We start from the raw sequence: 20,177 nt of genomic DNA, 5'->3' as shown, positions 1-20,177 counted from the left end.
TCTAGAAATGTACTATTCTATTCTATAAGTGACCTCTGACCTACCAACCAGTCCAAGAGAGACGAGTGACGCGTACTGTACGCCTCCTTTAAAGCAACCTTTGATTTCTCTCATATTTCAGCCCCTCTTTTGTTTGCCTTTCATCATAACCTACATAGAGAGGGAGAGAGAGTGGCCTGTAGGGCGGGGAAGAGCTGAATTCCTGTCTATCTTTACGTAGTAACGATCTGTCTGTCACTCGAAGAAGAAGCCCGGTTGGGGACGTCACTATCTTCAAGGACAGTCACTGTTTTCCTAGATCAGACGGCGCTCTTCGTCAGTCGGCCTCAACGAAACACTTCCGTCACGACGCGGTACCGCCTCCCACTCTCTCCCCGCACGATGTCTGCTCCTGGTGGCCGCCTGTGGCTCGTGTTTGTGTGCTGTGTGGTGGCCGCTGCAGTGGCTCAGGACCACCGTATGCGGCACCAGCACGGCACGATGAACCATTCCTTAGACGCGGTAAGTCAACAGTCTGGAAGCAGTCAACTGTGTGTACTTAAGAATACTTAAGAAGTGAGACCTGACACCTTTTATACGCACGCCATTTCCCCCTACAATATGTTGTCGGGATTCGTTTCAAGAATAGACGCCAATAGGGCTCCCTTGGAAATCAGTTACTACGTTAATAACCCTAAAGATCAATAAATAAATAAATAAATCATCTAATTAATGAATCATTATTATGGGTCATTAACTTGTTGTTATGTAGATAATTTTCTGAGATTGAATGTAATTACTGTAATAACATTCAATCTCAGAAAATTATCAATTTATGATGGCCATAATTCTATATAATGACCCATAAATTGGCATAGTAGTAACCTCAAGTCAGAAATGCAAGCTGTGAAAATTATATTTTCAGAAACAATTATTGTATTGATAAGTGTTAGAACTGAGTGATAATGATTTTGTTTAGTTCCAGGCCAAAATATTTGATTATATTATAAATGGACAATAACTTCACGTACATCATACTTGTCTAGTATTTTGTTGTACATTGTCATTTATATTACATTGTACTATTACAGTGACCAAGTTCCCGAGGGAGGCCCTAGATTTGTCTTGTTTAATATCGTTCAAAACTCAGAGATGTAGATGTCCTGTAGCTCAACTGGTAGCAGCCTTGCAACTGAGCTCCTGTTATAATTGTTACTGTTAAGTAACCGGGAAATCCCAATAAAAATCCTGGGAAGGGCACGTGGAGGTTCGAGGAGGCACCTCATGCATGTTAAACGTAAAGGGGTAGGGCTAGAAACCCTTCCCTGTAATATATAGATCATCTGATACCCTGCTACTGGTCATGTAACAATAAGGAAACTTACTAACCTATGTTCCACTACAAGGTGAATAGCAGCAACACTCTGACTCTTCCTGGTTTAACCATCCATCATTCAGCATTGTTTGCTCAATGTGGATACAAAATGTAGTAGACCAAATTAAAACATTTGCCACTTCCTTTAAGGCCAAAATTCTTTCCCCATGACTGCCATGATCTTCTTGAGTTTGAATGTGACCTTCAGGTCTAGCAAGCTTGTCATATCTTATTCTAATTGACTTTGGCCATTGATTATTGGTTTTGATAGCTTTCTCCATTTACACAGACACAGACTTGGCCTCAGATAAAGTCTTCCCTTCGAAGTAGACACAAAAGTATTCATTCTGTACTTTTTTGCAGCTCAGCAGTACATATGCTTACACAGCAGGATTGTTAATTCAAGGCTCTGACCTTTGCAATGTACATTTACATAAGCTGATGATTGACTAGATGCACGTACACATTGGTGTTCAACACACAGGACTTCGTTCTTCAGAGCGTTTTGTTGACATTGATTAGGAAAATGTAGGAACGGCATGTTTTCAAGCCAGTTGAATGTGTCTCATTGTCAAAGCAAAAATCTTAGTCACATGAGAAACAAGCCAAACCAAGGCCAAACAGATCCTAAGCTTCATTATCTTGAGCACTGATTCTTCATTTGGAAGTATACTTGCCAAATGAGTATTATATATCTATAGGGTTACATGATAATGATTCCATTTGATACCAGCCACATGGTTAAATAATTTTTTTTGAAATTTCATTACTAGCATGATTCATACTAGTGAGTTAACCTAAAAGCTGCACAGACATTTTCGGAAAAAGACATGTATTGTGTATACTATTAATTTAGGCTAATGTAGTTTGAGTCAAAATTTCTTTCTTCTTTTTTTGCCTTTTTTTGTCAGATTACTTCATCCTCATATTATATCAGGATAGAAGATATATTTGCCCTTCATTCGGCTTTTTTAGACTCGGTTCTTGGATGTTATACCGTGATATACGCATCCAAATCAGGTCTAGCAAACTGGTATCCCCCCTTACTGCCCTTTGTCACAAGAAAAAGCGTGAAAAGTTAGTGGCAAATGAGAAGAGGATATATTTTCCTCAACTGTGTATGCAACTGATTAAAGTATTATTTCAAGTAATGATTAACCAGTATGTGTGCTACTCTTGTACCAGCCTACCATCAGCATTTGTTGTCCCCTTACAAATCTCCTTACAATAAGTACACAATCACACTCTGCAGGGTGTAAATTCATGATGAACGGGGAAGGCTTTCATACCAGTAACGAGGTCCCAATTACCAAACAACTTGAATACATGTATGTCTGTTGTACTAGCCTCTACTACGTTCCACAGGTTGCTGGAAAAATAGTAGCAATTGGCCAAATAAGACAGAAAACACGCCATAGGAGTTAGACGGCTGAGGAGTTCTTTGCCTTAGGTCGCAAACTGTACTATCCATCTGACTCCACTGGCGTGTTTTTGTCTTATTTGACCAATTTCTACTATTTTTCCAGTGACCTTTGGAGCCTGGTAGAGGCTATGTTGTACAAGTATATATCAGAGATACCTGCCTCCTCAGAAATAGACCCCAACAAGCTGCTTAATGGCCTTTAAATGTAAATGTAAGTCATTCTAACCTGTTAAAGTAATACTAATGCAGTTACTGGTACTGTGGTTTATGTACTACATGTAGTTCCATACCTAGACATTGCTATTAAATTGATTTTCAACAGAAACCGCAGATGATTGAAGACTTAAAACACCATAAATTTGCCTCACTTATAATATGACATTTACTAAAGTCCTGTAGACACAACATACAGGATTGTGTAAGGAATTCAAAGCTCCATCTAATACCACATGGGTTTAGTCTTGTGTAAGCAGTGGTTGGCATGGCCACTAAGTGTGTTTTGAGGCATTGCGAAGATATCTTAACTTTTTCCCAGTTGAAGGAGCACCAAATCTGTATTGGTTACAGGGTTAGGCTGTAACCAGGAGGTTAGACTGGGTAAGGAATCAATCCTACTTAAAACTGATCCCCCTTGTTTTGTAGCCTTTACATAAGGACTTTATTATACTGTTTGAAATGATTTTTCTCCTGTACATAAAATGTAGTACCTTGATTTCCAAGAAGTACAGGCTAGGGAAGATGATATGGAATTTGAAGAATAGGAGTCAATTTCATGTCCAAAAAGTACTTATCGTTACATGTAGATTTACAGATGTCGTGCAAATCTCTGACAAAATATCATGAGCTACGGTAACCGTAGTTGCATTGAAGTGACTGAACGCTGTGGTAATGCCATTTCCCAGGATGTTCAGTTACTTTCTTGATTAGCTGATGGCTCACTGTTTTCTTTATTGGTAAAACCAGAGAAATTAAATTGGAAGCTTGTATGTCTGCCACTGAATGCTTCTTAGATACTGTGCACTGACTGTCTATTGAATATTTCACCAGTTCCAAGAAGTTGTTTCTTCAAAGGCCTACTACTACTACTAGTATATGTTGTACTAATAACACTTATCTGGCTTTTTTGTAGACGATGTCACCCATGCACACAATGGGTCCTGGGATGGACCATGGCAGTATGGACCACAGTAACATGGACCATGGCACCATGGACCACAGTAACATGGACCATGGTACCATGGACCACAGTAACATGGACCATGGTACCATGGACCACAGTAACATGGACCATGGTACCATGGATAGTACCATGGACCACAGCAACATGGACCATAACAGCATGGACCATAGCAACATGAATCATAGTGCTGTGGACCACAGTAACATTGACCACAGTAACATGGACCACAGTAACATGGACCACAGTAACATGGACCATGGTAGCATGATGGGGGCAGAGTCAGGAAGCCATGGTGATCATCTTGGCATGGTATGTGTGTCTTCATAACTGCATGGTATACATCTTGACAGTAGACACTAACACTTTGGTGAACAATATCTTTCCATTCATTAACTACATGTACGTTCTTGTAATCATGGCATTGTATACTCAAGGTCATATTCATTGACAAGTAACACTGTCTTGTATAGATGCAAATTCCACCTCAGATCTGATTTGAATATATGGTAATAAGAATGGTATCAGGGTTGTACAAATCTATGCCCGGGGAAAGTGAAAGTGCAATGTGGCAGGTGCATGTGGTCCTGCACTTGCCCTATTGGGCCAGTACAATTTAGATAGATTTTTGGTATCGATAAATTAACGATAAATTGCAAACATTTTACTTCATTCAAGTGGAAATAACCATGTACCAAGTTTTTTTATACTTCTTCAACCATGATAGTATCATGTGTAAGTTTGACATGTTTTTGTCCTAATGTCTGTACAACATCCTATCTCATGTGTAAGTTTGACATGTTTTTGTCCTAATGTCTGTACAACATCCTATCTTCCTCTTGCAGATGATGCAGATGTCCTTCTACTTTGGTTACACAGATGTTGTAGTCCTGTTTGACGGCTGGGTCATCAATGATATTGGAAGTATGTGCTCATACCTTGCACTCACATTGACTGATTTTGTATCAAAGACCCCAAAAGATGATTGACTCAATATCTATAACTATAAGTCTCTTTTCTGCATTCTGCTTGATGATTTGATCAAGTTATTAACATTTTGGATTTAGTTTGTTTTGTCTTAAATTGTGTGTTTTTTTTTAAATGCAGTATGCACAATGATGTCTTAAAATTCTTCAAAAACATCAAAGCATAGGTCTTAGATGTCTTAAATGTTTATATTGTGTAGTGTTGATTATTATGATTTTTTATTTCCCTGTTAGGCCTTGTAGGCTCGATGGTTGGGATCTGCATTATTGCAGCCCTGTATGAAGGTCTGAAGGTGTTCAGGGAACATCTTCTGAGGAAGTCCATGGTGACAGTGAGCTATCATTCTGTCGCGGTGCCTGGTCCTGAAAACCTACCTGTCGTGGAGACTCAGAAAACTACAGGGTAGGTGTGGATACAGTGCAGTAACTGTACATGTTGTACTCACAAAATAAAATCAGTTATCTCTTTTGCAAATTGCTACGTATCTTTTTTATTTTTTATTTATTCGTTCGGCTGTTTACAGACAGCCAGGGCTGCCCAACTAGCCATAGGCTATTGCCAAGGGCTAGCCCTGGGAAAGAACAATACATGTTACATATAAAATCATTGCAGTAAACATTGTCAATATAAAAGCACTATCATTAACATAGCAAAATGGTTACAAATTTACAAATGTTCATCGTATATATATATATACATCATGTACAATATGTACACATAGGAAATCACATAGCATGGTGTAATAAATGTTAGTTAACAGAGAATGGGTCTCCGAGAGAGAGCCAGGCTTTGGCCTTGTGTTTATCCTCCTACATCGCAATTCAAGTTAGGGAACTTTGAATTGTTGTAGGCTCATTAACTTGTTGATGTTGATTTTATTCAATGTGCCTTGACTCTTGACTCTTGAGGCTTTCTTTCCACTTGCCAGCGACCAGAATGATTGGATTTTTGTAACTCTTGACTTCATACTTTGAATATGATGTGTAACAGTGGTGTTCAAGGACTGCTAAACCGAAGACGCCTAACGGCTTAAGCCCTTTGGCCGAACGGTTTGCACGTTCGATTTGTGATCCGGCTGCCCGGGTTTGGCGCGGGTTCGAATCCCGGGAGTCGGGGTGTTGTTTCTTTCTGTTCTTACTCGCCCCTCTGGTTGTTTCACTGGTTCCCACACCGGGAATCGAACCCGGGCCTTGGCGGTGAGAGCGCCAAATCCTAACCACTAGACCATATGGGAGACATAGAAGCATGATGTAAAAGACAACAAAACACACAAGATGTAAAAAAGTTGGTCTTTAAGAGTAGACACCTGTGTGATATTGTTGTTACACTGCTTGAATCTCTCATGTTACCTGCAATTAGCCCATGGGCAAGAATTTTCAATAAACTTTATTTATGCATGAAATTTGTTGCAGAAGCGTTCAATCCTTCAGAGCCTCTAAGTGGAAAGGCTTGTAAACATCATTCCACAGCCACCAATTTTCTAGTCCCTTAAGTTTTGCTGATGAGATCTGTTGTATTTTTATGGTTGAATGTTAACGGACTCTGTTCATGTTCCTGTAGGTCGCGTATCCTGAGCTCTGCCCCACTGATCCAGACCCTCCTACACGTCCTGCAGATTGTAGTGAGCTACTTCCTCATGCTGGGTGTCATGACGTACAACGTCTGGCTCTGCATAGCCGTGGGCCATAGGGGCAGCAATCGGGTACTTTCTCTTCGGGCTGGAAACGGGCCATAGTCATAGACATCAACGAGCATTGTCATTAATGATGGGACAGAGGTCTATATTGTGTCATCAATCATTGATATGCCTTTTAAGAACAGTAAAAAAAATCTGTCCCCACCTATTCTGTTACAGGGCATTTTCCTAATTTGTTTAATGATTGAATCTTGTTGCTAGTGATGGACAAATGTTGAGGACAAAAAAATGGTGTGTCTGATAATGTGGACAACATTGAATCAGGTGATACAAGTACTATCACATCAGGAGGTGAACATGGGTTTACTGAGATTATGGTATAAAAACTGTTCTGTCCTTAACTGTTGCATCCACAAAAAGTTCAGCATATGATTTTTATCTTGTGGTACACCCAATTACATTTAGTACTGCTCATACAAAATGTTTAATGTACTTACTTATACAGCTATTAGAATATTGCATGATATTACACCTTGTCCCTTCTTCATGACATACCACCGGTAAGCCTTTTATGGATTCTAAAGGAGACACAAGATGTGCATAGAGACTCCAGGAATAAGACTTTGTTGCTGCTTTGTCGCTGTTTTGAAAGAATATGTAAGTTGAAGACAAGTCGTTTGATCCAACTGTACAATCTACCACCATGTGCCTGCAAAAGCTGATATATTTTGATTTAAAGTGGTGTTTATACCAACACAGATATAGATGTACGTAAAATCCATAAAAGTATAGATATTGAGACAGCTTGTAAAATTAAGTTTTTGCAGAAATCTGATGTGTTTCTTTCTTTTATTTGAAAGCAATTAGATCAACTACAGTTGAGAGATTGTCATAAAGAATATGGTATTGATTTTATGTTTAGAATTTGCTGTTAATTTTGAAAAGAGCAACTTAACGTCTTAAGAGCTTTGACAGGTATAGTATTTCTGTCTCAGTGTCACAGATAAATTGTGGCAACTATTTTGGTGATTTCAGCAGGTAACAGATTCTTGTCAACTATTGTTTATGTCGTCTGCTCATAAAATGACCATATTTGCCAACCAATGGCAAATGGAACGCTTCGCAGTTATGTTGATTGTGCTGGATCTTGAAATCTGTAAAAGACAAAAAGCACAGATTTGTAAAGAGATTATGAAATATAATGTAGACAAGTCTACAGTTATTATAAGGATGTAGCAATAGTGCCATATTTCAAGTAGAATATAGTTTTGTGAATTGTGAATAGACTCCTATGAGACCAGGGTTTGATTATAAGAATATGAACAATTTATGGATGGCAGTGATATTTGTCTTGTCTTTTGAAAATTACCTTTTGCAGTAAATATTACTTCTTGCACAGTTTAGTTTCCAGTGCAAAATGGGACAAATTTGTTTAAAGAGATTTAGAAATGACCAGATTTTGTCAATATTTTCTGGAAGAAATGGATTAAAACTCCGCAATTCTGGACCGTGTTGATGTGTTTCCTTGGATTTTTTTTACATTTGTCAGCTAGTGAAATTCAAAAGAAAAGACAGTGGAGTGAATACAGTAATTAATTTATTGCAGTCCATACCCAAAAGCTTACAGATATCTCATAACAGTAAAATGAAACACTTGTAAACAGTTGAAAAATACGTACATTCGGCAATTGAAATAGTGAAAACTAGAGTTCCACGACCCCATACCTTCGCCAAATAAGCCTACCTTTCTTTACAACTGCTGTATTAATTGTGTTTGTCATTGATTATGCAAATAAGGTTCTCATTTGCATAAATTACATCAGCTGATCATCTCCTCCACCAGACAGCAGACGTACACAATCTATGTTAAGAAAGAAGGCTTTTATCGCATTTTCTGCTAACTGATGCAAATGTCATTTACCACAATGAAATAATAGCATTTTCTCATTAATTATGCAAATCAGGTCTTTATTTTGCATAATAAACATCAATCAATATTCCTGTCCTTATCAGTTACAAATGTTACGTGTTGAAATGGTCCCATAATGGAACTGAGCGCATTTACCAAATTTCCTAATTAATTATGCAAATTAGATACAAATTTGCATAATTATTATGTCATTATATGTAGCATAACGTCAGACATCTACATACCAAAAATCATGTCAATCCGTCAATCCTTTCTTGAGTTATTCCCTTTTAAAGTCTGACATTAAACCTGTCCTGCAGTTCCAAAACAAGTCGCTAAGGGGCCCAAACTTACACCATTTACTCTCGGCATCAAGAGCTGTCTACCACTTAATAACCATAGCCGCAGCATGCTCAGAACTTGAGATATCAAACCAGGAAGTTCTGCTGCAGTCCCGTTACAGGCTGCTAGGGGGCCCAAAATCTAATCGTTTCCAGGTCTCATCTAGACCTACCCTCATACCGAATATCAATACAATCCATCCAGGCATTCTTGTATACAATCTATGTTAAGAAAGAAGGCTTTAATCGCATTTTCTGATAATTTATGCAAATGAGGATCTCATTTGCATAATCAATGTTCAACGATGTTCACCTGTACATAACTTCCAAATGCTACAAGTAAGAAGTTACTGTCATTTACCACAATGAAATTATAGCATTTTCTCATTAATTATGCAAATTAGGTCTTCATTTTGCATAATAAATATTCTTCTCCTTCTCAGTTACAAATGTCACATGTTGCAATGGTCCCATAAAGGAACTGAGCGTGTTTATAAAATTTCCTAATTAATTATGCAAATTAGATACCGATTTGCATAATTATTATGTCATTATATGAAGCATCACTTAAGCTATCTACATACCAAAAATCATGACAATCCGTCAACTCCTTCTTGAGTTATTCCCTTTCAAAGTCTGACACTAAACCTGCCCTGCAGTTCCAAAACAAGCCGCTAGGGGGCCCAAACCTATACCACTTACCCTTGACATCAAGAGCTATCTACCACTTAAAAATCATTGCCGCAGCATGTCCAGAACTCGAGATATCAAACCAGGAAGTTCCGCTGCAGTACCGTAAGAGGCCGCTAGGAGGCCCAGAATCTAATCGTTTTTAGGTCTCAACAAGACCTACTCACATACCGTATATTAATACAATCCATTCAGGCGTTCTTGAGTTATGGTGGTCTTCTACAGACATACATACATACATACACACGCTACCCAAAATATAACCTTCTTGGCGAAGGTAACAAAGAAAACAGATGTACGCATTTTAGGGTCAGAACACACGGTATATGATGTATCTATCAACCTTCAACTGAAAGGAGTTGTTTATTTATAGCACGAAGTGCCCATACGAACGTTGACCTGATATCTATGTCCAAAAACGAGGCCGATGACCTCTATCCCCATTACGTGGGACCGAACAGGTGGATTCCTCTGACCTGCCGGATGTTGACCTTTTAATTGACAATTTTTATTGAATTCGAAACAAGAAAGGTACAGCAATTTTCGTATCTAAAGTCCATCTATACAAACAAGCGGATACAAATGAATAAAGCTTGCATGCAAGTGCATGTATATAATGTTATCAAATCAACTAGATAATATTCAGACCCATCAAATTCCTCGTCCAAGAATGTATTTTGCCTGTATTCTATTTTCTGACCTTTTCTCATAGTGTTCGTTAAATTTTTCATTCCTGATTACTTATTAGTCAGCTTAGGAAGAATTAAAATGGAGGTAAAGTATGGGTATTTTGTGTTGATGTGAAGCTAGGACTTAACGTCCTGCAGGTCGAAAGACTTACGTCATAAAATATACCTCAGGTGCTACCTTGAGTGCTCATTTGGTATCTTGTCAAGACTTGTGTGCGCCATATTATTATGAGCAAAAACTGAGAGAGGCTATCAAGCGCGTTTTTCATGCTATGATGTTAGCCACTGCAGTCTCATATTTGCTATGGACACTATGGACATGGTTTGCTCACCATGCTATGGACGCCTGAGTATCACCTGATATCATGATCACCTGTTCGTATCAACGGGCACCGACAGGTACATTGTACCACCAAGCACGTGACGTCACAGTCACTCCACCCAGCCTCTCGTGACTTGAATATGGTGATGAGGTGTTTGGTTTCTACATGACCCCTGGCTGTGCAGGAAAGCACACACTTCCTCCGTGTGACGTCACGAGCTAGTTAGTTCTCCCTAGGCACACACAGTTATCTGACTCGAGACGTCTGGAGTTTCACAGCACACCGACTTGTTCACAACAAAGCAAAGGTAAGAAGTTGATATGGTAAGCTCGGATACTTGTAGAAACGTGACTGTGTGTTCTTCAGAATTCCAAGCTCTCTATTCAATGTTTTAAATACCGATGAAGGGTCATGTAACGTTAGGCAGTCTGGAAACTTCTCACAAATGCCCGATCATCAGTAGCGTCTCATGTTTGTATTTAGAGTCGGTTATTTGCATCACACCCTCTGTTCAAATCAAACACGCGTAGAATGATAAAAACTGTGGGCCGCGCGTTGTTCCCTAGCCGGCTGTACTTCTTGCTCTGGCCGGCTTACTCCTCTATTTGTTCCCATTTCTACGGTTTTTCCAGCGACCAATGGAGTCTGGTAGAAACTGTTTAGACTCGAGGCAAGATACAAATTAAAGATCTATGATACTAACAATGGCTACATAAGACCGGAGAGGTTTTATCAATACTACCGGTTTGGTGCAAGGTGATTCGACAGGTTAGGTTGTCAAGTTACATGTACATAATTATACACATGGGAGAACCTGCACCTGTAACGTCACAGCCGCTCGACCTTTAGCGCTTGCCGGTCGACCATCAACAATGGAATGTGACAAAAATTGATAAGTCTGTTTCCTACCTCCCTACCATTTCCAAACAATGGTTTTGTGGGAAACTTTGAAAGTGCAGGTCGTGCACACTGGCCTTCCATGAGAACCGGTAGGGTTGCATACTCGAAGACCACTTCTGCACAAGCCCGGCTTTTGTCAAAGAACAGGTGTTTCACCGTAAATAATCGGTTCGGAGCTTGCACAAAATAGCGGCAACAAAAAGACATACCAAGAATGCTTTATGATTCCAAGTTAAACCACAAAAGCTTGCTAGATCGACTTTGATGAAATATAACAGGGCGATAGCTCCGGGCAAATAGCCCATTTGGCAGTTACTTTCCTGTTGCCAAGCTACAGGTAAAGTTGTGCAGGAAAGTGTGAACCAAGGTGGTTAGTGTGTGAATTGAACCACCTTTACTAGTGACTCGGGGAACCCTTACTGATTAAGTATTTTCGTTTGTACATGTAACGTTACCGTATTGTGTTTCAAACGCCAAAGGCAATATGTATCCCCGTAACCAGTGAACACAAAGGGCACACTGAACTGGACGTTTAATGGGTCTTTCATATGTTTTGTACACATGACAAAGACGTACCAGAAACTAAAGTTCGTTCGTGGCTAAAAGAAGCGTTGAAACCTGAAAAGCCGAGGCCATATGAAGAGATCTTATTTCTGCACGTAGGCCTGTCACTGTTTGTTCACGCCTGAGCACGTGAGCCGTAACCGCGGTCTGAGCAGCAGGTCAACGTAATGTTTTAACAATTTACGATCAGGTTTATTGTGGTAGATTGTAAACAACTCTCCATGGCTACCTTGTCCCCCCAACGCCCTGGAGGTCGAGGGACTAGGTAGGTTATTGTCGTATCGTCGGCATAAAACAAATAGCAAAGCTTTAAGCTGGTCCAACATGCTAAGGCTGAAGTGAAATGATGTAAGACTGATTGTCTTTGGGAGCATCAACCGACTGGACAGTGGTGTAATACTAATAGAGACAACAAATTCATGGCATATTGTATTTCAGAAAGTGCTCGCCACCTCAAGAGCGTTTCTTATTAATGGTCACTAACAGCATTCCGACTTTTGCCGATCATAACTTCGAAGTGAATCCAGCGGGCGAAAAACCACTAGCTGAAGCTGTCCACAGGCCTTGAATGAGCTGAGAAATCGCGATCATAATTTGAGGCACAGCTATAAAGCCTTGAGTCCTTTGAGGTGCCTACGCACATCTTTAAAAAAACAATGGTTGCAGTAGTCGGAAAAAAGCCCTCTAAGGAAATTATCCTTTAAAATGTAATGTCCATCGATGTTTGTTCTCCATAAGTTTTTACTCCATAACGCTAAATATCGTTACCCGCAAATGGATAAATGACTCAAGTCACTATGCCATTAATAATCATTTCTTTTGATATTTTGTTATCTCCAGATCACTGGTCACTAACTTCAAAGAGATCAACAATGACGACGCAACATTTTCTAGCGCTACTTCTGACGCTGGTCATCAGCAATATCGCCCACGGGGCTACTACAGAGGTACGTAAACTACTGACGTCAAACCCTTCTATGGTCTAAACTAGAAGCTTAAGATTTTATCGTGCCCAATATAATAGCAAGTGAGTAGGCGAACGAGTAGACGAATTACGCCCCCAGTAGGGCACAGGAAATCGCTTTATTCTACGCACGTCTATCTCTGTTTTACGTCAGCAAGCTTTCTACAAAATGAGCTCTTTGGCTAAAAATTTCCCTGTGACAGGCTGTGTTCAGACTGGATCCTACATTTTACTTTCGTACGACGAACTAGAATGTGATTAAAATGTGCGACTGCTTAAAAATATGAAGAAACCACTATTTGGAGGGTGATTTGATGTTAAGCCGTTGAATGTTGCGTTCAAGAATATGGTAGACAAAATCAATATCCTGTTGTTGACAGTTTTTTTAATCACATTTCGTCTTGTTCTATGATCAACAGGCTCCTTCTCCCAGCCCCGCAACTGGCAATGTAGAGACTACCACAGTGACTATGCACATGGGACACACCATGCAGCATACCATGGACCACGGAACCCATCCCGGAATGGACCACACCGGAATGGACCACACCGGAACACACCACCACGGAACTCACCACCCCGGAATGCACCATACCGGAATGGACCACACCGGAACTCACCACCACGGAATGGACCACACCGGAACACATCACCATTCCGGTGGAGACCACGCGGGCACGCACCACCCCGGCATGCATCACACCGGCACGCACTCCATGGACCACTCCGGAATGGACCATGGCTCGGTAGGAAAACAACGTCATCTATGAAAGAATCGTAAATTGTGTTTTTGAACATTAAAAGAAAAATACTTTGCCATAGATATGGACTAAAATGAACACTATCCATTCGAACTACCCAGTATCTCAAACAGCCAGTATAAAGGCACAGAATGTACGATATCTAAGATAACTAATCAAGCTGTCTATTTCCTGCCGTTAAACAGGGACATAGCTCGTATTTCTACTTCGGTCACCACGAGGTTGTTGTTTTGTTCCTGGAGTGGACGATCAATACAGTACCAGGTAAAACTTCTGACACAATTCGTTTATTACGACAGTACTGTAGTCTGATCCACATTTCAATTCACTGCTGCCGTGACGTCACGTTTTGCAGATAGAACACGTGACTCAGTGAGCAGTGGATCATAAGTCTGCATAACGTGACGTCGCGGCAGCAGTGGATTGTTAAACTATTTCAAGAATGACTTCTGCCAACACAGATGAACTTTCAAGTTAATACACAATATAGACAGTACGCATTCAAGTGCCTTTGGTATCTGATAACAGACCTAACTCTGCCTATTTTGCATACACAGCTCTTATTGGCTCCTGTATCGGAGTGTTCGCCATCGCTATGCTGTACGAAGGCCTGAAGGTTTGGCGGGAAATGTTGATCGTCCGGGCACAGGACAGTAAGAAGGCGGCCTCCAACTCATACAGTATGACCAACATTGCGAACGGCAAAAGTACCAGCACTCTGGACGTGGACATTGCCCCACGGGCGACAACACCTAGGACAAGGTGAGCATCATAACGTAGGGTGAAATCTGAGAAAGTGGTGTCAAAGAAGGGAATAACTATCGTCCTGCTGAGAATATTTTGCATAGTTCAGTAACCTCTCTAAGCTGGTTGATTAATGAGATCAGTAAAACTTGACCTGTACTGTGCTTCTGCTGCAGATTTACTTCCCCAATCGATGCGGTTTGCTGTGGTATGCCGCATGTGAGGGATGCCCCAAACCCACAAAGCATATACTGAACCCACATCCAGGCATTATATATGTGCAACCCGTAGATTTATGGGCTCAATAGGACAAGGGTTTTAAAAAAGGTTTATTTTTTCACATAGCAGGATCGGAACTGGCCTAGAGTGAAATATCATACGATATGTAATACACTGCATCTGATCCTTGTGTTAATCAAGTCCAGTCTTGGAAACATGTTTTCTCCAATCATCTTTTTGTCCAGGGACCAGATCTGTAACTGCATGCACGCGCTGCAGTCTCTCCTGCACATCGTCCAGGTCCTGGTCAGCTACGGGCTGATGTTGGTCTTCATGACGTTTAACGTCTGGCTGTGTCTGTCCGTGGCGTTCGGGGCAGGTGCCGGCTACTTCGCCTTCGGCTGGCGCAGGCCCATAACCGTGGATAGGAACGAACACTGCCATTAAACATAACTTCCTATAACAGAGAATTACAGTCTGTGCCATACTTTATTCAGATTGTAAACAATAGTCAATACAATACACACAGGTCACAGGCAGCTATTGCTGGTGTTGTGACCCACACATTAACACATGGACATAAGTACACATTGTACCGTGTACAAATGTCGTGCAAGCAATAAAGTCCATTCAGTTTTAAGGATACAAATTTAACATGAGCTTTCTTTTAGTGAGAAAAATCGATTACATTGTTCCATATCCAGGTAATGTGACATATATCCTGGATGAAAAGACAATGGTTTCTTATAACTCAAAGTACTCTATTTGTGATCCCAATGAGATCAATAAGACATGCCCATGGAATTACCAATCGTTGTTTTCAAATTTGGGTGCATTATGTTGTGGACTGTGGTGAAAATATAATGTCGCAATGGACTGTTGGTCAGTTTTGATTAAAAGAAGCCAGATGAGATAATATATCATTGTAATGAATTAATCTATATCAACTTGTCATTATTTCAAATCGATCTCACAATATACACAAGAATTAGATTCGCCTGTAAATTGCTATGCAATTGTTCTTTGTAATGTTATGCAAACACTGAATACAACTAAATTTGGGCTACATTTGAGCCAACAACTTGATTTAAAAAACACCATCACCAGTTCATTTAGCGCTGTAAGTACAAACTCACTGCCATACACACTATCAATGATGAGGATAACCTAAACAGGCTTGAATATAACATATCACAACCTACCTTTAAATTTGATGTCACTACATGTAGATCATTGTTGTCGTTCACGTCACGTTGTATCACACTTTATTAATTAAGCAAATGCGCGTGACACGGTGTGCTTCTTATGGTTCAATAAATTGTAGTTAAGCAAGACTGCTTTGAATCCAACTGAGTTTCATTTGATATTCTTCTTACCATACAGTCTACAACATGGGTAACACCATAACTAATTATACTGTTAAAACAGACCAATAAAAAAACCTACTCATGAAAATGATAGATATTTACATAGAAACTGTATCACACCTTCTTCTACCAAAAAAGTTAGGTCCAAGACTCTATTCACTTGAATGTGGTCACCAACCCGACTTTGACTACATGCCAACACGACTATAATTACATGCACAGTGTAAGAGCCAGCGAGCTGTAACTTTTCGTCCGTGCGTGACGGAAGTAGTTGAACTGGTTAGTCGTGTCCAGTGTTGTGCGGATGGCGTATTAAGTGCAGGTAGGTTTCGAATTCACTGCTTTTCTATCGTTTAGTCTTTCAATGAAGCCGCTAATGTTGGCTTCATCATGCTTGTACTTATGAAATGAGGATTGTTATCACTTGCACAAATGGATAATCGTGGCAGACACAGACTTAAACTAATCGAATAGTGCCCAATGTTTACTTTCCGCGCTGATTTCCACCTTCCTCTGCAACTGTTTTTTCCACCTGGCTACCAGTTCAGATGATATTTTTTCTTGCGTAGCGTGCATGAAGTTTTATGACATGTAAAGGACAGGTTTATAACGAAGTTAGATAAGACTGAACAGTGATTTTGTGTGCTGTGTGCGGGGGGTCTCGAATAGGTTACCCCTTACCTTTTCCAACTGGTGTTGCCAATTCTACAAGTGACTTAACTTAATTAAAAGTGTTTCACCAAAGGTTTGCGCCCCAGAGTTTATAAGAGAATTTTTTTTGTAATACAGGCACTGCGTTCCGTTTCGATAATGTTCATTCGCTCAAGGTCATAATTTCTTACGTTCGTATGTCGTTCTCTAAATTCCGATCTTTGTTGTGCTTGTCTCCACCATGGACGCCCTCTGGGCAAAAGTAGGCAGTTTTGACAACACGAATGTCCAAACAGCGTGGTCAGAAAGGTAAATATTATCATACAAGGCGATCTCATTAATCTAACAGCACAGCAAGAGCTCTGATCAAGCTACCACATGAATCATTATGTTGATTCATATCCGTCCGGCGTCCCCGATCACTTCAAGACTTAACCCACTGTGATTCATTTACGTACCATGTGGCGCTAGTGGCGTGACAACACCGTCACGGACTTGAAGACTGAAAACCCTTGTCTTTTCGCTTCACTTCCGCTGGTAAATAGAGGCCACGACACCACTGTATACTAGAGTCGTAAGCTGTCTCTTTAAAGAAGCAAATTCCGAAACAAACATTGGTGTAAATTAGCAAGGCAACTACACAACTGTATAATAGAATCGCGAGCTGAAATCATACTTGATTCGTAAATCTCCTGTACATCATGAGTTGTTGGACAGGAATCCGTGCAACATACACACAGAATAAAGTAAAATGTGACATGTACACACAACTATAACAGTCGCACAGTTTTGAATAGGCATCTGTGCGTCAAATACGTATAGCAAATGCTTTACTCAACTTAGTTAACTTTTTACGAATTCAGGTTTCAAGGTTTGAGGGCAGACCGCAGAGGCACCGGCAGAAGAACGTACATAACAGTACACCGAAGTACTACGGTATACCGGTTACAGGATTCAAGAAACATGACAGTGGCACATTTTCTTCAGCTCGTTGCCATCCTAGTTATCTGCCAAGCTACCTATGGGACTCCAACAACCGTAAGTGCCAGCTTACCAGCTGTAATGTATACTCAATGTCGTTTACTGTGCACACAGTCATGCGGAGACAGCGGAAGAAATAGTCTCTGCACAGTTTGTTCACCAATAATTACTGCTTATTGATAATGATAGAAGAACTTTATTGCACGACAATTGTACATGGTACATTGTATGGCAACGACTATTTCACAAAGCACAAAATGGGTGTATAGAATAAGAAGGGCTTACACAAGTCTTTTATATAGTGTTACCTTACGTTTTGCATCAAACAGGCAACCACCCTGAAACACAATATGGGGATGGGCCATTCCGGCATGATGAACCACACGGTTATGCCGGGAATGAACCATTCCGGCATGAACCACTCCGGAATGAACCACTCCGGAATGAACCACTCCGGCATGAACCACTCCGGAATGAACCACTCCGGCATGAACCATTCCGGTATGAACCATTCTGGCAAGGACCATTCTGGCAAGGACCATTCTGGGATGGACCACTCTGGTGGTGGAGGCCATTCGGGCCATGGCAGCTTGGTAAGATGAACGTTAAATTATTGCTGGCTTTTACTTCAGGGTATGTCCTTTGTGTATTGTCAATATTCAATACTTTATGTTCACAAACATCACATGTGAAAAGGAGCATGTATTGCTTATAGTCTGTAACGGCAATCAAATGTGAAAATCTATCTATCGGATTTCCCATTTCCTTTAGCCCGGATGCGAGTCTGTTTCCTAAGCCTGGATTGTGGGTCTGGTATCCAGGCTAGCTTTTCTGGCAAGCTGATTGTTTGCTCTGTAAGTGTACATGTCTCCAAGGTATTTGATTTTTTTTTTTTTCATGTCGAACGTGTGTGCCATTTTTTTGTTAAGATTTAGTGACGTGATTCTTTCACTACTTTAGGGACACAACTTGTACTTTTACTTCGGCCACAGTGGAATCATCGTGCTGTTTTACGAGTGGAAAATAGACTCAGTGGCAGGTGAGTGCTTCTAACGTACATTAAGGCCATAATCTACTTCCAACTTTATAATGACAACGTCAGGACACTTAGAAACGTTATGAAGAACAAGTGAAGACTAAAGAAAAATATACATTCTAGGCAAAAGCGCTCTGATGAGGATTCTTCCTTCAGTCTGATAAAAGATTCTACATGCTGTTGTTCCACTGCAACCCTAGTTGCAGTTGAGTTGAGAACATCATTTTGTTTAGAGTAAAGCCGCTCTTTCATTCTTTTTGCCTTTGGTGTGATATATTGCATGATTGCAAATCATGGCAACAAGCACACTCTACACACAGCTCTGATTGGCTCCTGTATCGGAGTGTTCGCCATCGCTGTCCTGTACGAGGGCCTGAAGGTTTGGCGGGAAATGTTGATCGTCCGGGCACAGGACAGTAAGATGGCGGCCTCCCACAACCTGAAGCAGCTCACTAATGAGAAGAGTACAAGTACGCTGGGTGTCGACTTCATGCCCGGGGAGATACCTCCAACAAAGACGAGGTGAACAACACTATTGAAACATAGTTTTCTCTTATAGTACCTCTCGGTGACTATTGTTTTATTTCGTGTGGCTTTTGTCCTTCCTTTAGTTTTGCCTACTTGACGGGGAAGGGACAGAAAGCTTTACTTTTTCACCTATAGGAATCGAAACTGGGCTATAATGAAATCATACGATATGTAACACATTGTACCTGATCTTTGAGATTTATCCAGTACTACAAACATGTTTTTCCAACCATCTTTTTGTACAGGGACCAGATCTGTAACTGCATGCACGCGCTGCAGTCTCTCCTGCACATCGTCCAGGTCCTGGTCAGCTACGGGCTGATGTTGGTCTTCATGACGTTTAACGTCTGGCTGTGTCTGTCCGTGGCGTTCGGGGCAGGTGCCGGCTACTTCGCCTTCGGCTGGCGCAGGCCCATCACCGTGGACAGGAACGAACACTGCCATTAAAGAAACTGCTTCATGTGATAAGTACGAAATGGAAAGACGTATATTTCATCCTAATCAAGCTACTCCACTAGTAATCTCGGTGCAACTTTTAATAGAACGTGCATATGCTAGCTCGGTATATTTATCACATTATCTTAGTTCCAAAAAGTGTTTCTGTCGAAAAAAGTGTTAACTACTTTAACATGTGATAATGATTGATACAATCATATCACATTATTTAACCAGTAGATACAATTTTATCTCTTACTAGCAAAATAATGTGATAGAGGGGAGCTATCACATTATTTCACTAATAGAGACCAACTATCACGTTTTCTGTCCTAAAATACTATTCAGGGCTAAATAAATGCGTTGAATAATCAAGTCTCATATACTGTCTATACTTACAATACAATACAACATGTAATGAGCAGTCAGCTAGTCTTCATTTGAGTAAGCTATTTGTCTTGAGTCAGTGCATTTCTTAACTGTGAATAAATGTACATT

General features: G+C 40.4%; 3 protein-coding genes and 1 non-coding gene across 6 annotated transcripts; 3 read left to right on the top strand and 1 right to left on the bottom strand.

Moving 5' to 3' along the window:
• The first annotated feature begins 22 nt into the window (after window positions 1-22).
• LOC118422092 (high affinity copper uptake protein 1-like) lies at window positions 23-8,082 on the top strand. Its single transcript, XM_035829633.1, is given in 8 exon segments — window positions 23-501; window positions 3,907-4,059; window positions 4,102-4,266; window positions 4,800-4,878; window positions 5,175-5,343; window positions 6,502-6,622; window positions 6,624-6,656; window positions 6,658-8,082. Coding segments are annotated over 8 exon segments (888 nt in total). The 5' UTR covers window positions 23-381; the 3' UTR covers window positions 6,706-8,082.
• On the bottom strand, window positions 6,104-6,175 carry Trnae-cuc. The gene has a single exon. It is a non-coding gene; the product is annotated as a tRNA-Glu (tRNA).
• A 2,605-nt stretch (window positions 8,083-10,687) lies between the features above and the next one.
• LOC118422093 (high affinity copper uptake protein 1-like) lies at window positions 10,688-16,015 on the top strand. Of its 2 annotated transcripts, XR_004831873.1 has the most exons (7): window positions 10,688-10,836; window positions 12,834-12,940; window positions 13,377-13,703; window positions 13,904-13,982; window positions 14,276-14,480; window positions 14,927-15,185; window positions 15,370-16,015. XR_004831873.1 is itself a non-coding variant. In XM_035829634.1 (6 exons), exons 2-6 carry the CDS (start codon window positions 12,866-12,868, stop codon window positions 15,126-15,128), a joined length of 888 nt encoding a protein of 295 aa, XP_035685527.1. In that variant the 5' UTR covers window positions 10,689-10,836; window positions 12,834-12,865; the 3' UTR covers window positions 15,129-16,015. The 2 variants fall into 2 exon arrangements, 1 of the variants encoding a protein (XP_035685527.1); XM_035829634.1 differs by having other exon boundaries at window positions 10,689-10,836; window positions 14,927-16,015.
• Window positions 16,016-16,247: 232 nt separating this feature from the next.
• LOC118422090 (high affinity copper uptake protein 1-like) lies at window positions 16,248-20,060 on the top strand. 2 transcript variants are annotated; one of them, XM_035829631.1, is made up of 6 exons: window positions 16,248-16,370; window positions 17,563-17,737; window positions 18,010-18,273; window positions 18,641-18,719; window positions 19,037-19,238; window positions 19,490-20,060. In XM_035829631.1, exons 2-6 carry the CDS (start codon window positions 17,663-17,665, stop codon window positions 19,689-19,691), a joined length of 822 nt encoding a protein of 273 aa, XP_035685524.1. In that variant the 5' UTR covers window positions 16,248-16,370; window positions 17,563-17,662; the 3' UTR covers window positions 19,692-20,060. The 2 variants fall into 2 exon arrangements, with proteins under 2 accessions (XP_035685524.1, XP_035685523.1); XM_035829630.1 differs by lacking the exon at window positions 16,248-16,370 and adding an exon at window positions 16,908-17,008.
• Window positions 20,061-20,177: the final 117 nt, after the last annotated feature.

The sequence above is a fragment of the Branchiostoma floridae genome, chromosome 8 (assembly GCF_000003815.2).
Source record: "Branchiostoma floridae strain S238N-H82 chromosome 8, Bfl_VNyyK, whole genome shotgun sequence".
NCBI classification, from domain to species: Eukaryota; Metazoa; Chordata; class Leptocardii; order Amphioxiformes; family Branchiostomatidae; genus Branchiostoma; species Branchiostoma floridae.
The sequence above is the reverse complement of the archived record's forward strand: the minus strand, read 5'-3'. Positions and strand labels throughout refer to the sequence as shown.

What these genes read in the sequence shown, in the direction of transcription:
- LOC118422090 (XM_035829630.1), top strand. Translation starts at nt 16,941, where the DNA reads ATGGACGCCCTCTGGGCAAAAGTAGGCAGTTTTGACAACACGAATGTC. An exon ending in CAAACAGCGTGGTCAGAAAG is followed by an intron (nt 17,009 to 17,562) that starts GTAAATATTATC and finishes TTACGAATTCAG; the next exon opens with GTTTCAAGGTTTGAGGGCAG. An exon ending in CCTATGGGACTCCAACAACC is followed by an intron (nt 17,738 to 18,009) that starts GTAAGTGCCAGC and finishes TGCATCAAACAG; the next exon opens with GCAACCACCCTGAAACACAA.
- LOC118422093 (XM_035829634.1), top strand. Translation starts at nt 12,866, where the DNA reads ATGACGACGCAACATTTTCTAGCGCTACTTCTGACGCTGGTCATCAGC. An exon ending in CCGGAATGGACCATGGCTCG is followed by an intron (nt 13,704 to 13,903) that starts GTAGGAAAACAA and finishes GCCGTTAAACAG; the next exon opens with GGACATAGCTCGTATTTCTA. An exon ending in GACGATCAATACAGTACCAG is followed by an intron (nt 13,983 to 14,275) that starts GTAAAACTTCTG and finishes TTGCATACACAG; the next exon opens with CTCTTATTGGCTCCTGTATC.